At 49.1% G+C, this 21,429-nt stretch overlaps 1 protein-coding gene across 1 annotated transcript; it reads right to left on the bottom strand.

Annotated features, from left to right (window-relative positions):
* Positions 1 to 64: 64 nt before the first annotated feature.
* LOC140417972 (uncharacterized) lies at positions 65 to 15,378 on the bottom strand. The gene is made up of 3 exons (XM_072501403.1): positions 14,818 to 15,378; positions 12,700 to 13,765; positions 65 to 1,086 (listed from the first exon to the last, which is right to left on the bottom strand). Exons 2-3 carry the CDS (start codon positions 13,444 to 13,446, stop codon positions 391 to 393), a joined length of 1,443 nt encoding a protein of 480 aa, XP_072357504.1. The 5' UTR covers positions 13,447 to 13,765; positions 14,818 to 15,378; the 3' UTR covers positions 65 to 390.
* Between the last annotated feature and the right edge of the window lie 6,051 nt (positions 15,379 to 21,429).

Genomic DNA, 21,429 nt, shown 5'->3' with positions numbered 1-21,429 from the left:
AGACAGGAGAGGGACAGCACTTCAAACTTATGTTGGAGACATTAAAAAGACATGTCACACTATGTTTAATATAAAGCTGATTTATTTATCCTTTATCCAGAATATTAACCCCTAATTGAGCAGGAGTATATTAGCATCAGCAGAAACAGACCCAATGAACACAATTGCGTCCTGGATGTTATCCACTGCAGAATCCAATCACAGTAATTACATGTGAACTCGCTGATGTATTAACAGGCTGGACAAACAATCAATCCCTTCCCACACTGAGCAGGTGAACAGCCTCTCTCCAGCATCAGCACACTGGTGAGTTGAGGTGATCGCCTGAACCCAGTCCCGTATGAGAGCACCTGAACGGTCGCTTGTCAGTGTGAACACGTGGATGGGATATCAGTTCTCCCGAACCTCTACAGCACTCCCTGGAGGTGAGTGTTTAAACAGGTTATCAGTGTGACTGCGCTGGTGTTTCCGCAGTTTGGATAAATGAGTGAATCCTTCCCCACACTCGGAGCAGGTGAACGGTTTCTCCGCAGTGTGACTGCGTTGGTGTTTCCGCAGGTTGGATAAACGAGTGAATCTTTTTGCACACTCGGAGCAGGTGAACGGCTTCTCCCCAGTGTGAACCCGCTGGTGTGTCAGCAGGTTGGATGAATGAGTGAATCCCATCCCACAGTCAGAGCAGAGGAACGGCCTCTCCCCGCTGTGAACTCTCTGGTGGTTCAGCAGGTTGTATGAATGAGTGAATCGCTTTCCACATTCAGAGCAGATAAATGGCCTCTCCCCAGTGTGAATTCGCTGATGTGTCACCAGAGTGGATGACTGAGTGAATCCCTTCCCACACACGGGACAGTTGAACTGCCTCTCCCCAGTGTGATTGCGCCGATGAGCTTGCAGTTCAGATGGGTATCTGAATACCTTCCCACAATCTCCACATTTATATGGTCTCTCTCCAGTGTGAATGTGCTTGTGTTTCAACAGGCCAGAAAATCGCCTGTAGCCTTGTCCACACTCAGAGCACGTGTACGGTTTCTCCCCATTGTTAACGGTGCTTTTTCCTTCCATGTTAAAAATCTGATGATACTGACTTTACGATGAATTGGGCGACTCTGTCAGATCCTGATGTGAGTTCAAGTTTCCCGACTGCAAATCCTCCCCTTCGAACACCCTGTCAAATGGATTTAAAACAGAAAAAAAGGGAGTGAGAGAGAACCCACAAAAACAGAAAGGCAGGTTGTGAAATTGAGCTGAATGAATCTGGTCATTTGTGGGGCCGGCACTAGGAAAGGTGACCACGAAAACTGGTGGATTGTTATAAAAACACAACTGGTTCACTAATGTCCTCAGGGAAGGGAAGCTGCCACCTGGTCTGGGCCGAGACAAGACTCTGGGGGGGGGGGGGGGGGGGGGGGGGAGTGGGAGGGGGAAGACTTTTTTAAAATATAAATTTAGAGTACCCAATTCATTTTTTCCAATTAAGGGGCAATTTAGCGTGGCCAATCCACCTACCCTGCAGATTTTTGGGTGGTGGGGGCGAAACCCACACAAACACGGGGAGAACGTGCAAACTCCACATGGACGGTGACCCAGAGCCGGAATTGAGTCTGGGACCTCAGCGCCGTGAGGCAGCAATGCTAACCATTGTGCCACCGTGCTGCCCCAGGGAGGGGGAAGACTTGAGGGAGTGGATTTTATATATCTTAAACTCGACCAGAGCTTTCATGTTACATCCAAAACCCTTCACCTGGAGATTATGTGAATGCTATCATCTCCAAGTGTCCCTCCAAGTCAGAAAACTTCCCGAATTGTCTGACTCAGTACTGGATAAGCAGAAATGCCCTCCATTTAAACATTGGGAAGAGGAAAGCAATCAACTTCCGTTTCTGTTACAAACCCCACTCCCTAGTTATTCTCTCGATTGCAACTCTGAGGCTGAACCAGTCTGTTCATAATCTGGTTGTCAAATTTCATCCCAAATTGAGTTACTGACTACACAGCACTAACATTGTCTATTTCCACCTCAGTAACATTGTCCCGATTTGCTGCTGCCTCATCCCATCAGCTGCTGAAATTCATTCATTCCTTTGTCACCTCAAACCTTAACTACTCTAATGTTCCCCTTGCCAGCCTCTCAGATTCAACTCCACATAAGGTCACACCAAACTCTGCTGCTTGTGTGCGTATTCACACTAATACCTATTTATCCAGCACCTGGAGTGACAAACTCCAATGGAGAAACATAGAAAATAGATGCAGGAGGAAGCCATTCGGCCCTTAAAGCCTGCTCGACCCTTCATTATCATCATGGCTGATCATCAAGTTCAATACCCTGATCCCACCTTCCCTCCCACCCCCCCCCCCCCACCCCCCCACCCATATCCCTTCCGCCCCAAGAGCTCTATCTCATTCTTTTCTCAAAATTTCACAACGTTTTGGCCTCAACTATTTTCTGTAGTAGCGAATTCCACAGATTCACCACTGCATGGGTGAAGAAATTTCTCATCTCAGTCCTAATAGGTTTACCCCTTATCCTCAAATTATAAACCCTAGTTCGGTCTCCCCCACCATCGGGAACATTCTGAATCTATCCTGTCTAATCCTGTTAGAATTTTCTAAGTTTCTATGAGATCCCCTCTCACTCTTCTAAACTCCAATTAATATAATCCTAACTGACTTATTCTCTACTCATATGAAAATCCCGCCATCCCAGGAATCGGCCTGGTAAACCTCCGCTGCTCTCCCTCCATAGCAAGAACATCCTTCCTCAGATAAGGATACCAAAACTGCACACAATACTCCAAGTGTGGGCTCACCAATGCCGTATACAATTGCAGTAAAACATCTCTATTCCTACACTCGAATCCTCTCGCTATGAAGACCAACATACCATTTGCCTTCTTTACTGCTTGAATGCCTGCCACTGCCTTGCGAGGTGGGGTAGATGGTGGGAGGTCTTAATGACGAAACCGTTGACAGGGGGAAATGGGAAAAATCTCTTGAGACTGGACTGTGGAAGGATTGTGGAAACTGGAGCCATGTGCGTTTTAGGGGTGCCAAGTGGATACCATTTACATGGTGGAGGAGGCCAAAGAGTTGTCCAAAAACAAAAATATACTCTTGTAACATTCCAGATATAAATATTTGACTTACACTCTGCCTATTCTACCTGCCAACAGTGTGCAAACAGCTCCATCGGACCTCATGCCGTTCCCAGACACTCCATGCTGGTACCCAACATATAAACACTAAACCTCTGTCTAGCTCCACTCCCCTGAAGCCTACCTCCCTAACCCTAACTACCTTTGCACAGTCAGAAGTCCCTCTCATCAAACTTCCTCACCACTCACTCAGAAGCCCTTCAAACCCCCTCCCCTTCTCACTCAGAGGTTCCTCTCTTCAGAAGTGCTCCCCCGCTCACTCCAACTGCTCCTGCGCGCTCACAATCTACTTTCCCCAATCTTTGTTCCCCATTCCCTGTGGCTATTATTTAGATCCAAAACATTAACTGTTTCTCTCCACAGATGATGCCAGCCCTGCTGAGTTTATCCAGCATTTTATGTTTTTATTTCACATTAGGGCAGCATAGTAGCACAAGTGGATAGCACTGTGGCTTCACAGCGCCAGGGTCCCAGGTTCAATTCCCTGCTGGTTCACTGTGCGGAGTCTGCACGTTCTCCCCGTATCTGCATGGGTTTCCTCCGACCGTCCAAAGACGTTCAGGTTAGGTGGATTGGCAATGATAAGTTGCCCTTAGTGACTAAAAAAGGTTAGGAGGGGTCATTGGGGTACGGGGACAGGGTGGAAGTGAGGGTTTAAGTGGGTCAGTGCAGACTCGATGGGCCGAATGGCCTCCTTCTGCACTGTATGTTCTATGTCCTATTACCAACATCTGCAGTATTTTGCTTTAATTTGAACCTTCTGGGCAACCAATCCGGGAAGCCAAAGGCCAACCAATAAAGGCAGTGAAAGGCCAATCTGGGCAGTGGAATGTTCTCCAGCTGTCTCTTTCCAGCCGTTTCGTTTTGAGCGTTGTCATCATCCGGGTCGCTGGCCCCCTGAAGCCCCGCCCACTCTACCCGCAAATCCGCGCGTGCGCATTGCTGCCCACCGAAACAAGATGGCGTGCGCTAACTCGGGCCTGTTCCCGGGAACAAAGCCCTGGCGTAGAAAGTACGGGATCTGCAGGTTTCTTCCGGGTCTTGCAGCCTGAGCGAGTATTTTATAAAGCCTCTGCTCCCTCCCCACCCGGACTCCGTCTCCATTCCTCCCTCTGCCACACCGACTCTCACCTACCGAAAAATCGATCTACTGCATCCGCAGGGTTCCGAGCAAAGTGACACTGCGCATGCTGTCGATAAAGCCTCGCACTGCGCCTGCGCATAGGGCTCCAGTGGGCTGAATAGGGCACATTCACATACGCCGGGGATGCTGGGTAATAACAGCACCATTGAAACCCCAAAACGGGAGTAGAAAATGTTACCTAATTGAAATAATTCTGCTATCTTCTATTTACCAATGTGGTTTAAATGGCTGCTCTCCTAAGAGAGAACATTGAGCTTTTAAAGGTTTCCCTCGGCTCCCCTTCACCGTAAAGTAATGAGTCTCGCTGCATTCAATATCAGAATAACTGGTTCCTCTCCTTATTCCTTGAAACTGAATATTTTTTCAAAGCACCTCCCAAAGTCACCACCTCCACTACCTGGAAGGACAAGATGTGGAGATGCCGGTGTTGGACTGGGGTGAGCACAGTAAGAAGTCTCACAACACCAGGCTAAACACGTTTGTTTCAAATCACTAGCTTTTGGAGCACTGCTCCTTCCTCAGGTAGAAGGACAAGGGCGGGAAACACATTGGACTTGCAATTTAACTCCAAGCCACACACCAAGTTCCTTCCCTGTCGCTGGGTCAAAATCCTGGCACTCCCATCCTAACAGTCTGAGCTTGTACCTTCACCACATACACTGCAGTGGTTCAAGAAGGTAGCTTGACAGCATCTTCTCAAGGGCAATTAGGGATTGACAATTTAAAAAACTGGCCTGGCCAGAGATTCCCACACCCTGTGACAAAATAAAAATAATTCACTGCATTATAGAATGAGGCAGCATAGATGGAAGTTACTTGGCTATCATGTCTGTGCCAGGTCTATGGAAGATCTATCCAATTAATTCCACAACCTAGCTGTCACTGTCAAAACAATATATCTCGCTGTAGCAATGAAAATTATGGAAACGGTTTTTCAATTGGATACTTCTCAGACACACTCACCCCTGTGTATTAAGCAGAAATCAAGGGTTCACTGGTTAGTTGTTTTTTTAAATTTAAGAGTACCCGATTATTTTTGTCCAATTAAGGGGCAATTTAGCATGGCCAATCCACCTAACCTTCACATCTTTGGGTTGTGGGGATGAAACCCACGCAGACACGGGGAGAATGTGCAAACTCCACACAGGCAGTGACCCGGGGTCAGAATTGGTCCTGGGTCTTCAGCGCCGTGAGGCAGCAGTGCTAACCACTGTACCACCATGCCGCCTGTCTAGTTACTTAAGCATACAAAGTACTTGGTCGAGTTTAATTCAATAATTCTTCAAACTACACATACCATAGTGATATAATGAAGGGCCAAGTAAAGGGAGTGACAGAATAGATTAATTATGGAGTTACAAAGCACATACCATTCAAGTAGGGGCAGCATAAAGACAAGTGGTAGTTGTAGGGAATTCTATAATTACGGGATAGAAAGCATCCTTTGAAAGCAGGATTGAGAGCCCCACATGGTATGTTGCCTGACCGGTGCTAGGGTGAGGGACATCAATAACCAGCTTGAAGACTTCCGGGTGCGGTGATGACCAGCTAAGTCGCACGTTTCGGCAGCTCCCGGTGGAACGGACTTTTGGGCTCTTAATAAGAGCCCCAACGGCAATTTTAACGGCTAAAAGTACTGTGCGGTAAACCAGAAGGGAATCCCCCCTGGATACGGATGGGGAAAGGAAAGTGGCCGGATTGCGGTGGATCCTCGAGAGCAGCGGCAAGGAAGGCAAGCAAAAACCAAGATGGCGTCGGAAGGTGGCAGTTTAATATGGGGCCCTGAACAACACGAGTTTTTGAAACGCTGCGTGGAAGAGCTTAAAAAGGAGATGAAGAAGGAGCTGTTGGCCCCGATATTACAGGCGATTGAAGGGCTAAAAGATGCAAAAGACCCAGGAGCGGGACCTTCGGGTCGTGAAGGCAAAGGCTGCCGAGAACGAGGACGATATACAGGGCCTGGTGGTGAAGACGGAGATGCACGAGGCACACCATAAACGATGTGAGGAAAGGCTGGAGGTGCTGGAGAATAATGCGAGGAGGAAGAATTTAAGGATTCTTGGTCTTCCTGAAGGTGCAGAAGGGGCGGACGTCCGGGCATATGTGAGCACGATGCTGCACTCGTTAATGGGAGCGGAGGCCCCGGCGGGTCCGTTGGAGGTGGAGGGAGCATACCGAGTGATGGTGCGAGGACCGAGAGCAGGAGAAATTCCCAGAGCCATAGTGGTGAGATTCCTCCGTTTCAAGGACAGAGAGATGGTCCTCAGATGGGCAAAGAAAACTCGGAGCAGTAGGTGGGAGAACGTGGTGATCCGCGTATATCAAGACTGGAGTGCGGAGGTGGCGAGAAGGAGGGCGAGCTTTAATCGGGCCAAGGCGGTGCTTCATAAAAAGAAGATTAAATTTGGAATGCTGCAGCCGGCAAGACTGTGGGTCACATATCAAGGGAAGCACCACTACTTTGAAACGGCGGATGAGGCGTGGACTTTTATTGTTGAAGAGAAATTGGAATAAGCGGGTTATTAAAAAAGAACGTTTGAGACAAAGTGGTGGGGCGAATATGGGGGGCGTAGAGGGGGGAAAAAGGGGGGAGAGATGATTTTTATGTTGTTAATCCTGCGACCCGGTAACTCTTCTCTCTTCCACAGGTTGTGGGGGAGGGAGGAAGGGAGGTGGAGGAGCTGGGGCGTAGGCCATTGGGGGCGGGGCCAAAAGGGAAGCGCGGGCTTTGTTCCCGCGCTATGATAATTATGGCGGGAATAGGGAAGCAGGAAGGAGGGGGCATCGCACGGTGCGAGCCGAGGTCGGCCAGAGTTTGCTGACTTCTGGGAGCAACATGGGGGGTGTAACTACGCTAGTGGGGGATGTAGCCGGGGGGGGGGGGGGGGGTGGGAGGGGGGATTTACTGGGTTGCTGCTGCTGGGGAGAAGGAGGAGCTGATATGGGGTGGGGTGGGCGGGGCGGGAGGGCACCGCCTAGGGGGGGACACAGCTGCGTGGGAACCAGGTGAGGAGCTGGATAAAAGGGGATGGCTAATCGACAAGGGGGTGGGGGGGTAAAGAGCCCCCCAACCCGGCTGATCACGTGGAATGTGAGAGGGCTGAACGGGCCGATAAAGAGGGCACGGGTACTCGCACACCTTAAGAAACTTAAGGCAGATGTGGTTATGTTACAGGAGACGCATTTGAAACTGATAGGCCAGGTTAGACTACGCAAAGGATGGGTGGGGCAGGTGTTTCATTCGGTGCTAGATGCGAAAAACAGGGGGGTGGCTATACTAGTGGGGAAGCGGGTAATGTTTGAGGCAAAGACCATAGTGGCGGATAGTGGGGGCAGATACGTGATGGTGAGTGGCAAATTACAGGGGGAGGCGGTGGTCTTGGTGAACGTATATGCCCCGAACTGGGATGATGCCAACTTTATGAGGCGTATGTTAGGACGTATCCCGGACCTAGAGGTGGGGAAGTTGGTAATGGGTGGAGATTTTAACACGGTGCTGGAACCAGGGCTGGACAGATCGAGGTCCAGGACTGGAAGGAGGCCGGCAGCAGCCAAGGTGCTTAAAGACCTTATGGAGCAGATGGGAGGAGTAGACCCATGGAGATTTAGCAGACCTAGGAGCAAGGAGTTTTCGTTTTTCTCCTATGTCCACAAAGTTTATTCGCGAATAGACTTTTTTGTTTTGGGAAGGGCGTTGATCCCGAAGGTGAGGGGGGACGGAGTATACGGCGATAGCTATTTCGGATCACACTCCACACTGGGTGGACTTGGAGGTAGGGGAGGAAAAAGAACGGCGTCCACCCTGGAGAATGGACATGGGACTAATGGCGGATGAGGGGGTGTGTCTAAGGGTGAGAGGGTGTATTGAAAAGTACTTGGAACTCAATGATAATGGGGAGGTCCAGGTGGGAGTGGTCTGGGAGGCGCTGAAGGCAGTGGTTAGAGGGGAGCTGATATCAATCAGGGCACATGAAGGAAAGCAGGAGAGTAGGGAACGGGAGCGGTTGCTGCAAGAACTTCTGAGGGTGGACAGGCAATATGCGGAGGCGCCGGAGGAGGGACTGTACAGGGAAAGGCAAAGACTACACGTAGAATTTGATTTGCTGACAACGGGTACTGCAGAGGCACAGTGGAGGAAGGCACAGGGTGTACATTACGAATATGGGGAGAAGGCGAGCAGGTTGCTGGCCCACCAATTGAGGAAAAGGGGAGCAGCGAGGGAAATAGGGGGAGTGAGGGATGAGGAGGGAGAGATGGAGCGGGGAGCGGAGAGAGTGAATGGAGTGTTCAAGGCAGTCTATGAAAGATTATATGAAGCTCAGCCCCCGGATGGGAAGGAGAGAATGATGTGTTTTCTGGACTAGCTGGAATTTCCTAAGGTGGAGGAGCAGGAGAGGGTGGGACTGGGAGCACAGATCGAAATGGAGGAAGTAGTGAAAGGAATTAGGAGCAGGAAGGCGGGGAAGGCCCCAGGACCGGATGGATTCCCAGTTGAATTTTACAGGAAATATGTGGACTTGCTCGCCCCGCTACTGATGAGAACTTTTAATGAGGCGAGGGAAAGGGGACAGCTGCCCCCGACTATGTCAGAGGCAACAATATCGCTTCTCCTAAAGAAGGAAAAAGACCCGCTGCAATGCGGGTCCTATAGGCCTATTTTCCTCCTGAACGTAGACGCTAAGATTCTGGCCAAGGTAATGGCAATGAGGATAGAGGATTGTGTCCTGGGGGTGGTCCATGAGGACCAAACTGGGTTTGTGAAGGGGAGACAGCTGAATACAAATATACGGAGGCTGCTAGGGGTAATGATGATGCCCCCACCAGAGGGGGAAGCGGAGATAGTGGTGGCGATGGATGCCGAGAAAGCATTTGATAGAGTGGAGTGGGATTATTTGTGGGAGGTGTTGAGGAGATTTGGCTTTGGAGATGAGTATATTAGATGGATACAGCTGCTGTATAGGGCCCCGATGGCGAGCGTGGTCACGAATGACGGGGGTCTGCGTATTTTCGGCTCCATAGAGGGACGAGGCAGGGATGTCCTCTGTCCCCATTATTGTTTGCACTGGCGATAGAGCCCCTGGCAATAGCATTGAGGGGTTCCAGGAAGTGGAGGGGAGTACTCAGGGGAGGAGAAGAACACCGGGTATCTCTGTATGCGGACGATTTGTTGTTGTATGTGGCGGACCCGGCGGAGGGGATGCCAGAGATAATGTGGATACTTGGGGAGTTTGGAGAATTTTCAGGATATAAACTGAACATGGGGAAAAGTGAGTTGTTTGTGGTGCATCCAGGGGAGCAGAGCAGAGAAATAGAGGACTTACCGCTGAGAAAGGTAACAAGGGACTTTCGCTACTTGGGGATCCAGATAGCCAAGAATTGGGGTACATTGCATAGGTTAAATTTAACGCGGTTGGTGGAACAGATGGAGGAGGACTTCAAGAGATGGGACATGGTATCCCTGTCACTGGCAGGGAGGGTGCAGGCGGTTAAAATGGTGGTCCTCCCGAGATTCCTCTTTGTGTTTCAGTGCCTCCCGGTGGTGATCACGAAGGCTTTTTTCAAAAGGATTGAGAAGAGTATCATGAGTTTTGTGTGGGCCGGGAAGACCCCGAGAGTGTGGAAGGGATTTTTGCAGCGTAGTAGGGATAGGGGGGGGGGGCTGGCACTACCGAGCCTAAGTGAGTACTACTGGGCCGCCAATATCTCAATGGTATGTAAGTGGATGGGAGAAGAGGAGGGAGCGGCGTGGAAGAGATTGGAGAGGGCGTCCTGCAGGGGGACCAGCCTACAAGCTATGGTGACGGCGCTGTTGCCGTTCTCACTGAAGAAATACACCAGAAGCCCGGTGGTGGTGGCTACTCTGAAAATTTGGGGGCAGTGGAGACGGCATAGGGGAAAGACGGGAGCCTCGGTGTGGTCCCCGACTATTCGGAAGGACAGACAGGAAGGTAAGGTGTAGCTCTGATATGTAAGGATGGAATCAGGGTGGCAGTGAGAGATGATATAGAGAAGAAGGTTGAATCCATTTGGATAGAAATTAGAAAATAATAATCTTTATTATTGTCACAAGTAGGCTTACATTAACACCGCAACAAAGTTACTGTGAAAATTCCCTAGTCGCCGCACACTGGCGCCTGTTCGGGTACACAGAGGGAGAATTCAGAATGTCCAATTCACCCAACAGCACGTCTTTTGGAACTTGTGGGAGGAAACAGGAGCATCCGGAGGAAACTTATGCAGACCACAGAGAGAACGTGCAGACTCCGCACAGACAGTGACCCAAGCGGGAATTGAACCTGGGACGCTGGTGCTGTGAAGCAATAGTGCTAACCACTGTGCCACCATGCCGCCCATAGTAAGGAGTAAGGCGAATAGTAAGGAGAAACGTTCACTGATAGGCGTAGTCTATAGGCCACCAAATAATAACATCACAGTGGGATGGGCAATAAACAAAGAAATAACCAATGCATGTAAAAATGGGACGACAATTATCATGGGGGATTTTAATCTACATGTCGATTGGTCAAACCAGTCGTCCGGGGCAGCCTTGAGGAGGAGTTCACCGAATGTATCCGCGATAATTTTCTCGAACAGTATGTAATGGAACCTACGAGAGAGCAAGGTATCCTAGATCTGGTCCTGTGTAATGAGACAGGATTGATTAATGATCTCATAGTTAGGGATCCTCTCGGAAGGAGTGATCATAGTATGGTTGAATTTAAAATACAGATGGAGTATGAGAAGGTAAAGTCAAAAATCAGTGTTTTATGCTTAAACAAAGGAAACTACAATGTGATGAGGGAGGAGTTGGCTAAGGTAGACTGGGAGCAAAGACTTTGTGGTGGGACAATTGAGGAACAGTGGAGGACTTTCAAAGAGATTTTTCACAGTGCTCAGAAAAAATATATACCAGTGAAACGGAAGGGCTGTAGGAAAAAGGAAAATCAGCCATGGATATTTAAGGAAATAAAGGAGGGTATCAAATTGAAAGAAAAGGCATACAAAGTGGTAAAGATTAGTGGGAAACTAGCGGACTGGGAAATCTTTAACGGTCAACAGAAATCCATGAAAAAAGCTATAAAGAAAAGTAAGATAGATTAGGAGAGTAAACCAGCTCAGAATATAAAAACAGACAGCAACGTTTCTCCAAATATAGAAAACAAAAAGAGTAGCTAAGGTAAGCATTGGTCTTTTAGAGGATGAGAAGGGGGATTTAACAATGGGAAATGAGGAAATGGCTGAGGCATTGAACATGTATTTTGTGTCAGTTTCCAGGCATAATCTCATTGAATAGCAGAGCTGGCTCGAGGGGCCAGGTGTCCTACTCCTGCTCCTAGTTCTTATAGGTGGGCCTTATATCCAGGTAGACATGCTGATTAGATATCATTTAGACTCCAAACTTCATTCTATCTTGAAATTAAATATACAATTAAAGTAAAGCCATTTTAAAATTCTTTTTTTTTTTTTTTAAACATAAATTTAGAGTACCCAATTTTTTTTTTCAAAGTAAGGGGCAATGTAGCATGTTCAATCCACCTACCCTGCACATCTTTGGGCTGTGGGGGTGAAACCCACGCAAACACGGGGAGAATGTGCAAACTCCACACGGACAGTGGCCCAGAGCCAGGATGGAACCTGGTACCTCGGCGCCGTGAGGCAGCAGGGCTAACCACTGCGCCACCGTGCTGCCCACCATTTTCAAATTCTAATATTCTCAACACTTTCCTGGGACATTGGAAACCAAAAGTCGAACCACTTTCAGCAGAGCAGCCTTTCCGCTTGTCGACACAGTCTTCCCAGTCAAATAACCTGAGGCTCCCTTTAATCATGAACCAATCAGGCCACTTCAGGTTTGATAGCAGCAAAATTCAGAGAAGGTCACGTGACTCCCCTTTAATTCCTCCATTTTAATCAAAATTAAAAACAGTTGTACAATATAACAATCTTAGAACACATCACATTTGTCAGTCAAATACATATTATTTATACTGGGGTGTTTATTATGAGATTTAGGCACTGGAGGCAAAGGGTGGGGGTTTCAAAGAGTAACCTTCCCTTCCTAACTCTGTATGTCTATAGTGTCAGCCGTGGCTCAGTGGGTCGCTCTCTGACTTTGGCGTCAGAAGGTTGTGGGTTCAAATCCCAGTCCGGGGACCCGAGGAGAAAAATCAAAACCAATTGTCTGAGTGCCATCACCGAGGGAGTGCTGCACTGTCAGATGGTCTTATGAATGCGTTGTCAAGCAGAGAATCCATCTGCTCTCTCAAGGGGATGTTAAATAAATCACGGAGCCAACATTTTTGACTTGTCGCCAACTATCAGAATGAACAAGTTGCAGTCCTAGATGTGATTAACAGCAGCAGGAACAGCAGAATCCAACCCCTGTCATCACTTGTGAACTCGCTGGTGTGACAGCAGGTGGGATAACTGAGTGAAGCCCTTCCCACATTCAGAGCAGGTGAATGGTCTCTCCCCAGTGTGAACTCGCTGGTGCCTCAGCAAGTGGGATGAATCAAGGAATTGCTTCCCACATTCAAAGCAACTAAAAGGCTTCTCCCCAGTGTGGATTCGCTGGTGTGTTCGCAGGTCAGATACCTGAGTGAAACTCTTCCCACACTCAGAGCAGGTGAATGGCCTTTCCCCAGTGTGAAATCGCTGGTGTGTGAGCAGGTTAGATGAATCAGTGAATCCCTTCCCACACTGAGAACAGATGAACGGTCTCTCTCCAGTGTGAAGTCGATGGTGTCTCAGCAGGCTGGATGACTGAGTGAATCCCTTCCCACACTCTGAACAGGCGAATGGCCTCTCCCCCGTGTGAACTCGCTGGTGTTTCCGGAGGGTGAATGAAACACTGAATCCTTGCCCACACTGAGAGCAGGTGAATGGCCTCTCCCCAGTGTGAACTCGCTGATGTGTCTGCAGATTGGAAGATGTACTGAATCCTTTCCCACAGGTGGAGCAGGTGAACGGCCTCTCCCCAGTATGAACACGTTGATGTGTTTCCAGGTTAGATAGGGATTTAAATCCCTTCCCACATCTGGAGCAGGCGAACGGCCTCTCATCAGTGTGACTGTGTCGATGAATTTCCAGCACAGATGGGGATCTGAATCCCTTCCCGCAATCCCCACATTTCCACTGTTTCGCCATGTTCGGGTGCCCTGATGTCTCACCAGGTTAGACAATCAGTTGAAGTCTCAAACAAAACATGGGTACGGTCTCTCTCAACTGTGAATGGTGCGGTGATTTTTCACGCTGTGTAACTGGTTAAAGCTCTTTCCACAGTCAGTGCACTGGAACACTCTCACTTGGGTTCCTGTGACTCAGTGCTTTTCCAAACACACAAATCTTTTGAGACAGGCAGAACTGACAAATATTCTTCCTTCTAGGTTCAAATATTCCGTTCCCGATTAATTGAGTGACACTGTCAGGAGATGATATTTGTGTTTGGAAATTCTCGTCTAATATCCTGTAAAAGGAGTTTTCAAAATTAATTCACTGTCAGTACAGGATAGAAATTTAGAACAGACAATTCTAGTTTCTGCTGAAGATTCTTTCCTCTCTCATAAATCACCATCCCACACACACTCCCTCCATTCTCACTCTCCTGTATCTAATATTCACCCTTCCAGTTCTCTTGAAGGTGCTGATTCAGGCTGATTGACAGATCCCTGCTTCCTATCCTGGACACAGAGACCCGAAAATCTTTGCGCAGGCTAGCCAGACAGATATATGTCTATATTACTGGACTAAAATGATTAATGTATAGAATTGTTTCAGCTGGTTGAGATACAGGGATTGTCATTGATCACGACTTTGAAGTTGTTGCCTATGAGGATAGTCAAGCAAAGACGATCAATAATTTCCCAATTAAATTGGATGGTCGATACAAGGTTGCAGAATGGGGCCCACTCGAGACTGACAGAATTGCTTGACAGAGTTGGCATCGACTCGAGGTGTGCAATGGACTTCTTCAATTACTCTATAACTGGAAATATATAACGCAGCTACAGTACTATATTACAAGACGAAATAATAAATATATTTTATTACACAACCATAAATATCTCATTTGTACAATATAACACTGGACATATCTCCGTCCAATATTGATTTACTGTCCCCTAGGTAAGGTTCTGGGTTTAAGGAGATAGGGCGGGGGGGTAGGTTTAGGTAGGGTGCTCTTCATTGGGTCCGTGCACACTCGATGGGCCAAATGGCCTCCTTCTGCACTGTAGGAATTCAATGGTTCTGTTCTATTCTATCTCCTGGGGAAATCAGCCCTTTCATTGAACATTAGCAAAGAGATCATCCTTTTAGCCCAACAAATAAATGTGTCAAGCTGAGGGAGCAAAGGATGTCAATGTCTTTAAGAGAGAGAGAGAGACCTGGGCCAAGCTTTGCAGAGTCTGCACCCTCCCTGGATTCACTTCCTTTCCCTTCAGTTGCTGCAAGTCACCAATTAAAGGTCAGAATGAGAAAATAAACGGAAAGGGGGAGAAAGGAAAGTGTTTTACTCACAGATGTTGGAGACAGGAGGATGTTTCAGTTTCTGTGACACATTCGCATTCACACAACGTCCACGCTGATTGGCTGGAGGACCAGAGTCCTTCTGGACCTCCAACTTTTCCCACTGGTCAAGACCTCAGCAGAAAGATCAGGGGTGGGCTAATACCTGCACATGCGCAGCTTCATCCCTCCCTTGGACATGCGCATCACTGCTTCTGGGCTGGGACACGAGTGCGCAAGCGCTGTTGTCGAATTGTTTGGATCATGCACATTGGGCCTGTTCGTCCCGGACATATCGAAGGACAGCGGCGAGGTGGGTGGGAGACTTTGGAAACAGTTCCGCAAAAGCAATTTAATAATTGGCAACTTCCTGGTTCGCAGCTGCGGGGCTTCTCCCACCCGGTACCAGGCCCAGGTTAACAATCGCCATCTTTATTCAGCGAACGGAGGATGGCGGCTGGGAATAAACAATGGCGAAACGTCTCGCCCCTCATTCACTCTGATTGGCTGGAGGACCAGCCGCCTGATTTAGTCCTCCAGGCCCACCCCTCCGTCCTATTGGTCCAGATGGGGGAAGGGAACAAACAACCAGGTTTCAGACTAAAACTTCCTCCTCTGTGCAACATCTTTTCTCCCCCTTTCCTTTTCTCTTAGTCTGGGAGGACATTGGTGACTTGCACAACTGAAGGGAAAGGAAGTGACTCCAGGGATGGTGCAGACTCTGGAAAGGTTGGCCCAGGTCTCTCTCTCTCTTAAAGACATTGACATCCTTTGCAGTGTTCCATAGTTACTAGAATAATCTGTTCTGAATTTCTATCTTGCAATGATAGAGATGGTTTTGGTAAACTCCTTTTACAGGATATTAGAGGGGGAGAATTTACAGACAAAATGTCAAGATGTGACAGAGTCACTTAATTGGTCACTGTGCAGAGTCTGCACGTTCTCCCTGTGGCTGCGCATCTTTCCTTCGGATGCTCCGGTTTCATCCCACAAGTCCCGAAAAATGTGCTGTTAGGTGAATTGGACATTCTGAATTCTCCTTCTGTGTACCGAAACAGATGCCGGAGTGAGGCGATTCGGGGATTTTCTCAGCAACTTCATTGCAGTGTTAATGTAAGCCTCCTTGTGACAATTATCAAGATTATTATTAGATTATTATTCTTGGGAGCTGAATATCATCAGCCTTGACGCACAAGGAAGAAAAGTTTGTCCTCTTCAAATGGCTTGAAACATGGTGTTAATGGAAAAACATGAGATAATGAAAAATGAAATGAAATGAAAATCACTTATTGTCACAAGTAGGCTTCAATGAAGTTACTGTGAAAAGCCCCTAGTCGCCACATTCCGGCGCCTGTTCGGGGAGGCTGTTACGGGAATTCAACCGTGCTGCTGGCCTGCCTTGGTCTGCTTTCAAAGCCAGAGATTTAGCCTAGTGTGCTAAACAGCTCCTGCTACATACTCCTGAGTGAGTGTTCCAGTGCATTTACTGTGGAAAATGCTGGAGAGACATGAAGACACCCAGATCATAGAAAAACCATGGAAGTGTGGGGACTGTAAAAAGTCCCTATCAGTGCTGGAAAAACACTGGGGAGGCCGTTCAGCTGCTCTGGCTGTGGAAAGGGATTCACTCGGGTATCTATTCTGCTGATTCGCCAGCAAATTCACAGCGGGGTGAGGCCGTTTACCTTCTCTGACTGGGAAGGGATTCACTCAGTCATCCCACCTGCTGATACACCAGCGAGTTCACACAGGGGAGAGGCCATTCACTTGTTCTGTGTGCGGAAAAGGATTCAGTGATTCTTCCAATCTGCATGCACATCAGCGAGTTCACACCAGAGAGAGACCTTTCACCTGCTCTCACCTATGGGAAGGGATTCACTAAGTCATCCCATCTGCTGAGACACCATTGAGTTCACATTGATGACAAGGGTTGGATTCTGCTGATATTGCTGCTGTTAATCACATCCAGGACTGAACCTTTTTCATTCTGACACTTGGTGAAGTGGGAGGGTCAGAGGATTTCTTTCTTCTGGACTGGCCCGTCTCACGACTTTGCTTCCTGTGGGCTGATGCTCTTTGAGCCTGGGAGAGTACATTTCCATGGAAAAGATCTACAAATGGTGAAGAAGTACATTTATTTTATCCTGGATACTAAATAGTGTTTCTCTACCACTACAAGTAGATCTAAAATAAATACATTTGTCTCGGTTCCATTGAGTCTACAGCACAGGGCCAGGCCAGTCGGCTCAATTGGTCTCTGTCAGTATTTATGCTCCACATGAGCCTCCACCTACCCCTCATCAGCACATCCTTCTATTCCTTTCTCCCTCATGTATGTGTCTAGCTTCTCCTTCAATATATTCATGCTGTTCACCTCAACCACTCGCTGTGGTAGTGAGTTCCACATTCTCACCACTCGCTGGGTAAAGAGGTTTCTCATGAAATCCCAATTGGATTATTGAAACGCTTCATCATTTTAAACACTTCCATCAGGTCACCCTTCAGTCTTTTTTTTTAGAGAGAAAAGCAGCCCCAGCCTTTCCTGGGGGTGAAATGCTCTCTGTTCTGGTATTATTCTTGTGAATCTTTGTTGCACCTTCTCTTTGACTGATAAAGAAGGTAAAAGAACATGGGATCCAGAGTAACTTGGCAAGTTGGATCAAAAGAATTGGCTTAGTGATAGGAGACATAGGGTGGTGGTAGAAGGCTGTTTGTATGACTGAAGGCTGGTGGCAAGTGTACCACAGGGCTTAATACTGAGTCCCTTATTGTTTGTGATTATATATAAACAAAATAGAAGAAAATGTGGGGCAGATTTGGCCAGGTGCTTCACAATGAAGAAGGAGGTCTTAGGTTACCGGAGGAGATCAACGGATTGGTCAGATGGGCAGATCAATGGCAGATGGAATTTAACCGTGAAAAGTGCATGATGATGCACTTTGGAAGGAGTAACATAACAAGGGAGCATTCAATGAATAGCAGGACACTAGGAAGTTCAGTGGGATCTTGGGGCGCTTGTTCACAGATCCCTGAAGACACTGGGCAGGTTAATAGTGTAGTTAAGATGGCACACGGGACACTGGCCTGTATAGAATTCCTACAGTGCAGAAGGAGGCCATTTGGTCTGCACCAACCCTCTGAAAGAGACCCTACCTAGGCCCATTCCTCATCCCTGCTCATCCTCAGACACTAAGGAGCAATTTTTTTTATCATGGCCAGTCCACCTAACCTGCACATCTTTGGACTGTGGGAGGTATCCCATGCAGACATGGGGAGAAAGTGCAAACTCCACACAGACAGTCACCTGAGGCTGGAATTGAACCTGTGAGGTAGCCGTGCTAATGCCTGTGTCACCATGCTGCCCTGCAGTTGTAGCATAGATTATAAGAGCAAGGAGGTTATGTTGGAGCTGTATAGGACTTTGGTTAGGACACAGTTGGAGTACAGTGTGCAGTTCTGCTCACCCCAGTATAAGAACAATGTGTTTGCACTAGTGAGGGTGCAGAGGAGATTTACCAGGATGTGGCCTGGGATAGAGTATTTTAGCTATGAAGGGAGGCTTGATAAGCTCAGGTTGTTTTCTATGGAGCAGCGAAGGCTGAGAGGGAACTTGATTGTGGTGTATACGATTATGAGGGACATGGACAGTGTGGATAGAAAGCAGTTGTTCCCTTTAGTTGAAGGGTCAATAACAAGAGGGCAAAATTTTAAGGTGAAAGACATGAGGTTTCAAACGGGTTTGAGAAAAACAGTTTTCACCCAGAGGGTGGTAGGAATCTGGAATGTGTCACGTGAGAGTGCCTTTAAGAAATGGGTGTTTATAAATGGGTGTGTACATAAATATCTGCAGTGAGAGTACCTTTAAGAAATGGGTGTTTTACTGCAGTGATGTCAGAGAGTGAGTGGAGCTGGGCTGTCTGTCAGCTTTTTACTTTCGCTTTAGGCTTTTTGCGGCAGGGTGGGTTTTTGGTTTGATTTTAGTTTTGGAGAAGCTGCAATCACAGCAGGATGTGTGTGAATCTCTGCAAGCTTATGAATGTCCATTTGCTGATTTCAACATGGTAACTGTTCCAGATTCGGAATCCTACTCAACATCCGCTTCATGAACCCAGCATCGTCCCAGTTCGGAGCATACACATTCACTAGCACCACCCGGGCCACCCGCAACCTGCCACTCACCATAACATATCGACCCCCTTTATCCGCCACAATACCCGCCGCCTCAAATGCCACCCGCTTGCTCACCAAGATTACGACCCCGCTGTTCTTCGCATCCAGCCCGGAGTGGAAAACCTGCCCCACCCATCCTTTCCTCAGCCTGGTTTGATCCGCGATCTTCAGGTGCGTTTCTTGTAGCATGGCTACGTCTGCCTTTAGCCCCTTTAAGTGCGAAAATACACGGGCCCTCTTGACCGGCCCATTCAGGCCTCTCATGTTCCACGTGATCAGCCTGGTCGGGGGGCTACCTCCCCCCCCCCCCCCCCCCTCCCCGCCCCCGTGCCGCCACCCCGCCGACTAGCCATCTCCTTTTTTAGGCCAGCCATGCGCCTCCTGCACACTCCAGCCGCCCAGGCAGAGGCTCCCCGCCCCGACTCTCCCCTTTAACATCTATTCCCCCTCAGTCAGCACAGCAACATCCCAGCCCCCCTCCCCCCCCATTGCACTCCTGTCAGCTGACTCATGCTGACCCTGGCCGCTCCCGCCTCCACCTCCAATCCCCCTGTGAGTTCCCCTTACCAATCTCCAACCCCCACCCCCCCACGTAAGTGGGGTAGAGAGAGTCCCCCCCTACACCCCGTGTGAACAGAGAAAGAAAAACAAAACAAAGTACCATACACCCAAACCCCCAGCTTCAGGTGCCACCCCCACCATTTCGCGGGTAAACCGCGCTCCCTGTCTGGGCCGACCCCACCTCCTGTGACGCAGCTCTTCCCAACTGCGACCTCGCCCAAAGCCTTGAGGGCCCAGGGCAAAGGGGCCACAAAAACACAAGAAAACACTGGGAAAACCCCAACATAAGACCGCCTCCTCCTCCCCCTCCCCCCCCCCCCCCCACCAACAACCCCCACAACATACTGCAGTCCATTAACTCGAGTCCAGCTTCTCATTCTTGATGAAAGTCCACGCCTCATCCGGCGTGTCGAAATAGTGCTGTCAGTCCTGATATGAAACCCACAGCCTCGCCGGTTGTAGCAGCCCGGACTTCACCCTCTTTCCGTGGAGGACCGCCTTGGCCCGGTTGAATCCCACACGCTTCTTGGCCAGTTCTGCACTCCAGTCCTGATAGATACGGATCTCGGTGTTCTCCCACTTGCTGCTTCGCTCCTTCTTCGCCCAGCGCAGGACACACTCCTTGTCGGTGAAGCGGTGGAACCTTACCACCATAGCCCTCGGCAGCTCGTTCGCTCTCGGCCTCCTTGCCAGGACTCTGTGCGCCCCATCCAGCTCCAGGGGCCGCGGGAAAGCCCCCGCGCCCATCAGCGTACCCAGCATCGTGGTCACATACGCCCCAGCATCCAGACCCCTCCACGCCTTCAGGGAGACCCAGAATCCGCAGGTTCTGCCTCCTCGACCTATTCTCCAGGTCCTCCAGCTTCTCCTGCCATTATTTGTGCAGCGCCTCGTGCGCCTCCACTCTAACCGCCAGGCCCAGAATCTCGTCGTCATTATCAGAGGCCGTCTGCTGCACCTCCTTGATCGCTGTCCCCTGCATCTTCTGTGTCTCCACCAACCTTTCAATCAACGCCTTCATGGGGGCCAGCATCTCCGCCTTTAAATCTGCAAAGCAGTTTCTTAAAAACTCCTGCTGCTCCCGTGACCACTGGGCCCATGCTGCCTGATCCCCGCCAGCCGCCATCTTGCTTTTTCGCGCCCGTTCTCTCTTTTCCAAAGCCGCTTTTTTAACCGCCCCACTCCTGGTCCACTCCATACAGTGCTGGGGGACCCTCACTGTTTCCTTCCCACACCGGGAATTGTCGTCAAAGTGCCGTTGGAGCTCCTTAAAAGGGCCCAAAAGTCTGTGATCGGTGGGAGCTGCCGACCGTGCGACCTAACTAGGCATAGCTGCAACCGGAAGTCAATAGTTAGAGAGTAACTAAGATGCACATGAGAGGGGGTTCTTCCCTGGGGTGCAGGACGGTGTGAGCATTGTTCAGGGGGCCAGCGAATCACTCACATATGTTCTGGTCCTGCCCCAAGACAATTGGGTTCTGGATCTAATTTTTTGAGACCATGTTGGAGATTGTTGAGATGGAGCTGGAGCCGAGTCCACTAGAGGCGATCTTTGGGGTGTCAGACTCCCCAGAACTCCTTGAGGGAGAGGGCTGACGTGTTGGCCATTTCCTTGTTCATAGCTCAGAGGCGAGTCCTGCTTGGGTGGAGGTCGGTGATACCGCCCAGGGCCTCGGCGTGGTTGGGAGACCTGGCAGAAGTCTCATGGCTTCAGGTTGAACATGGGCAAGGAAACCTCCTGCTGATTACCACGTACCAGCTACCATCAGCTGATGAATCAGTACTCCTCCATGTTGAACACCACATGGAGGAAGCACTGAGGGTGGCATCGGCCCAGAATAATAATAATAATCGCTTATTGTCACAAGTAGGCTTCAATGAAGTTCCTGTGAA

The sequence above is a fragment of the Scyliorhinus torazame genome, chromosome 5 (genome assembly GCF_047496885.1).
Source record: "Scyliorhinus torazame isolate Kashiwa2021f chromosome 5, sScyTor2.1, whole genome shotgun sequence".
NCBI lineage: Eukaryota > Metazoa > Chordata > Chondrichthyes > Carcharhiniformes > Scyliorhinidae > Scyliorhinus > Scyliorhinus torazame.
The sequence above is the reverse complement of the archived record's forward strand: the minus strand, read 5'-3'. Positions and strand labels throughout refer to the sequence as shown.

What these genes read in the sequence shown, in the direction of transcription:
- LOC140417972 (XM_072501403.1), bottom strand. Translation starts at nt 13,446, where the DNA reads ATGGCGAAACAGTGGAAATGTGGGGATTGCGGGAAGGGATTCAGATCC. An exon ending in ACCTGCTGTCACACCAGCGA is followed by an intron (nt 1,087 to 12,699) that starts GTTCACAAGTGA and finishes AATTCATCGTAA; the next exon opens with AGTCAGTATCATCAGATTTT.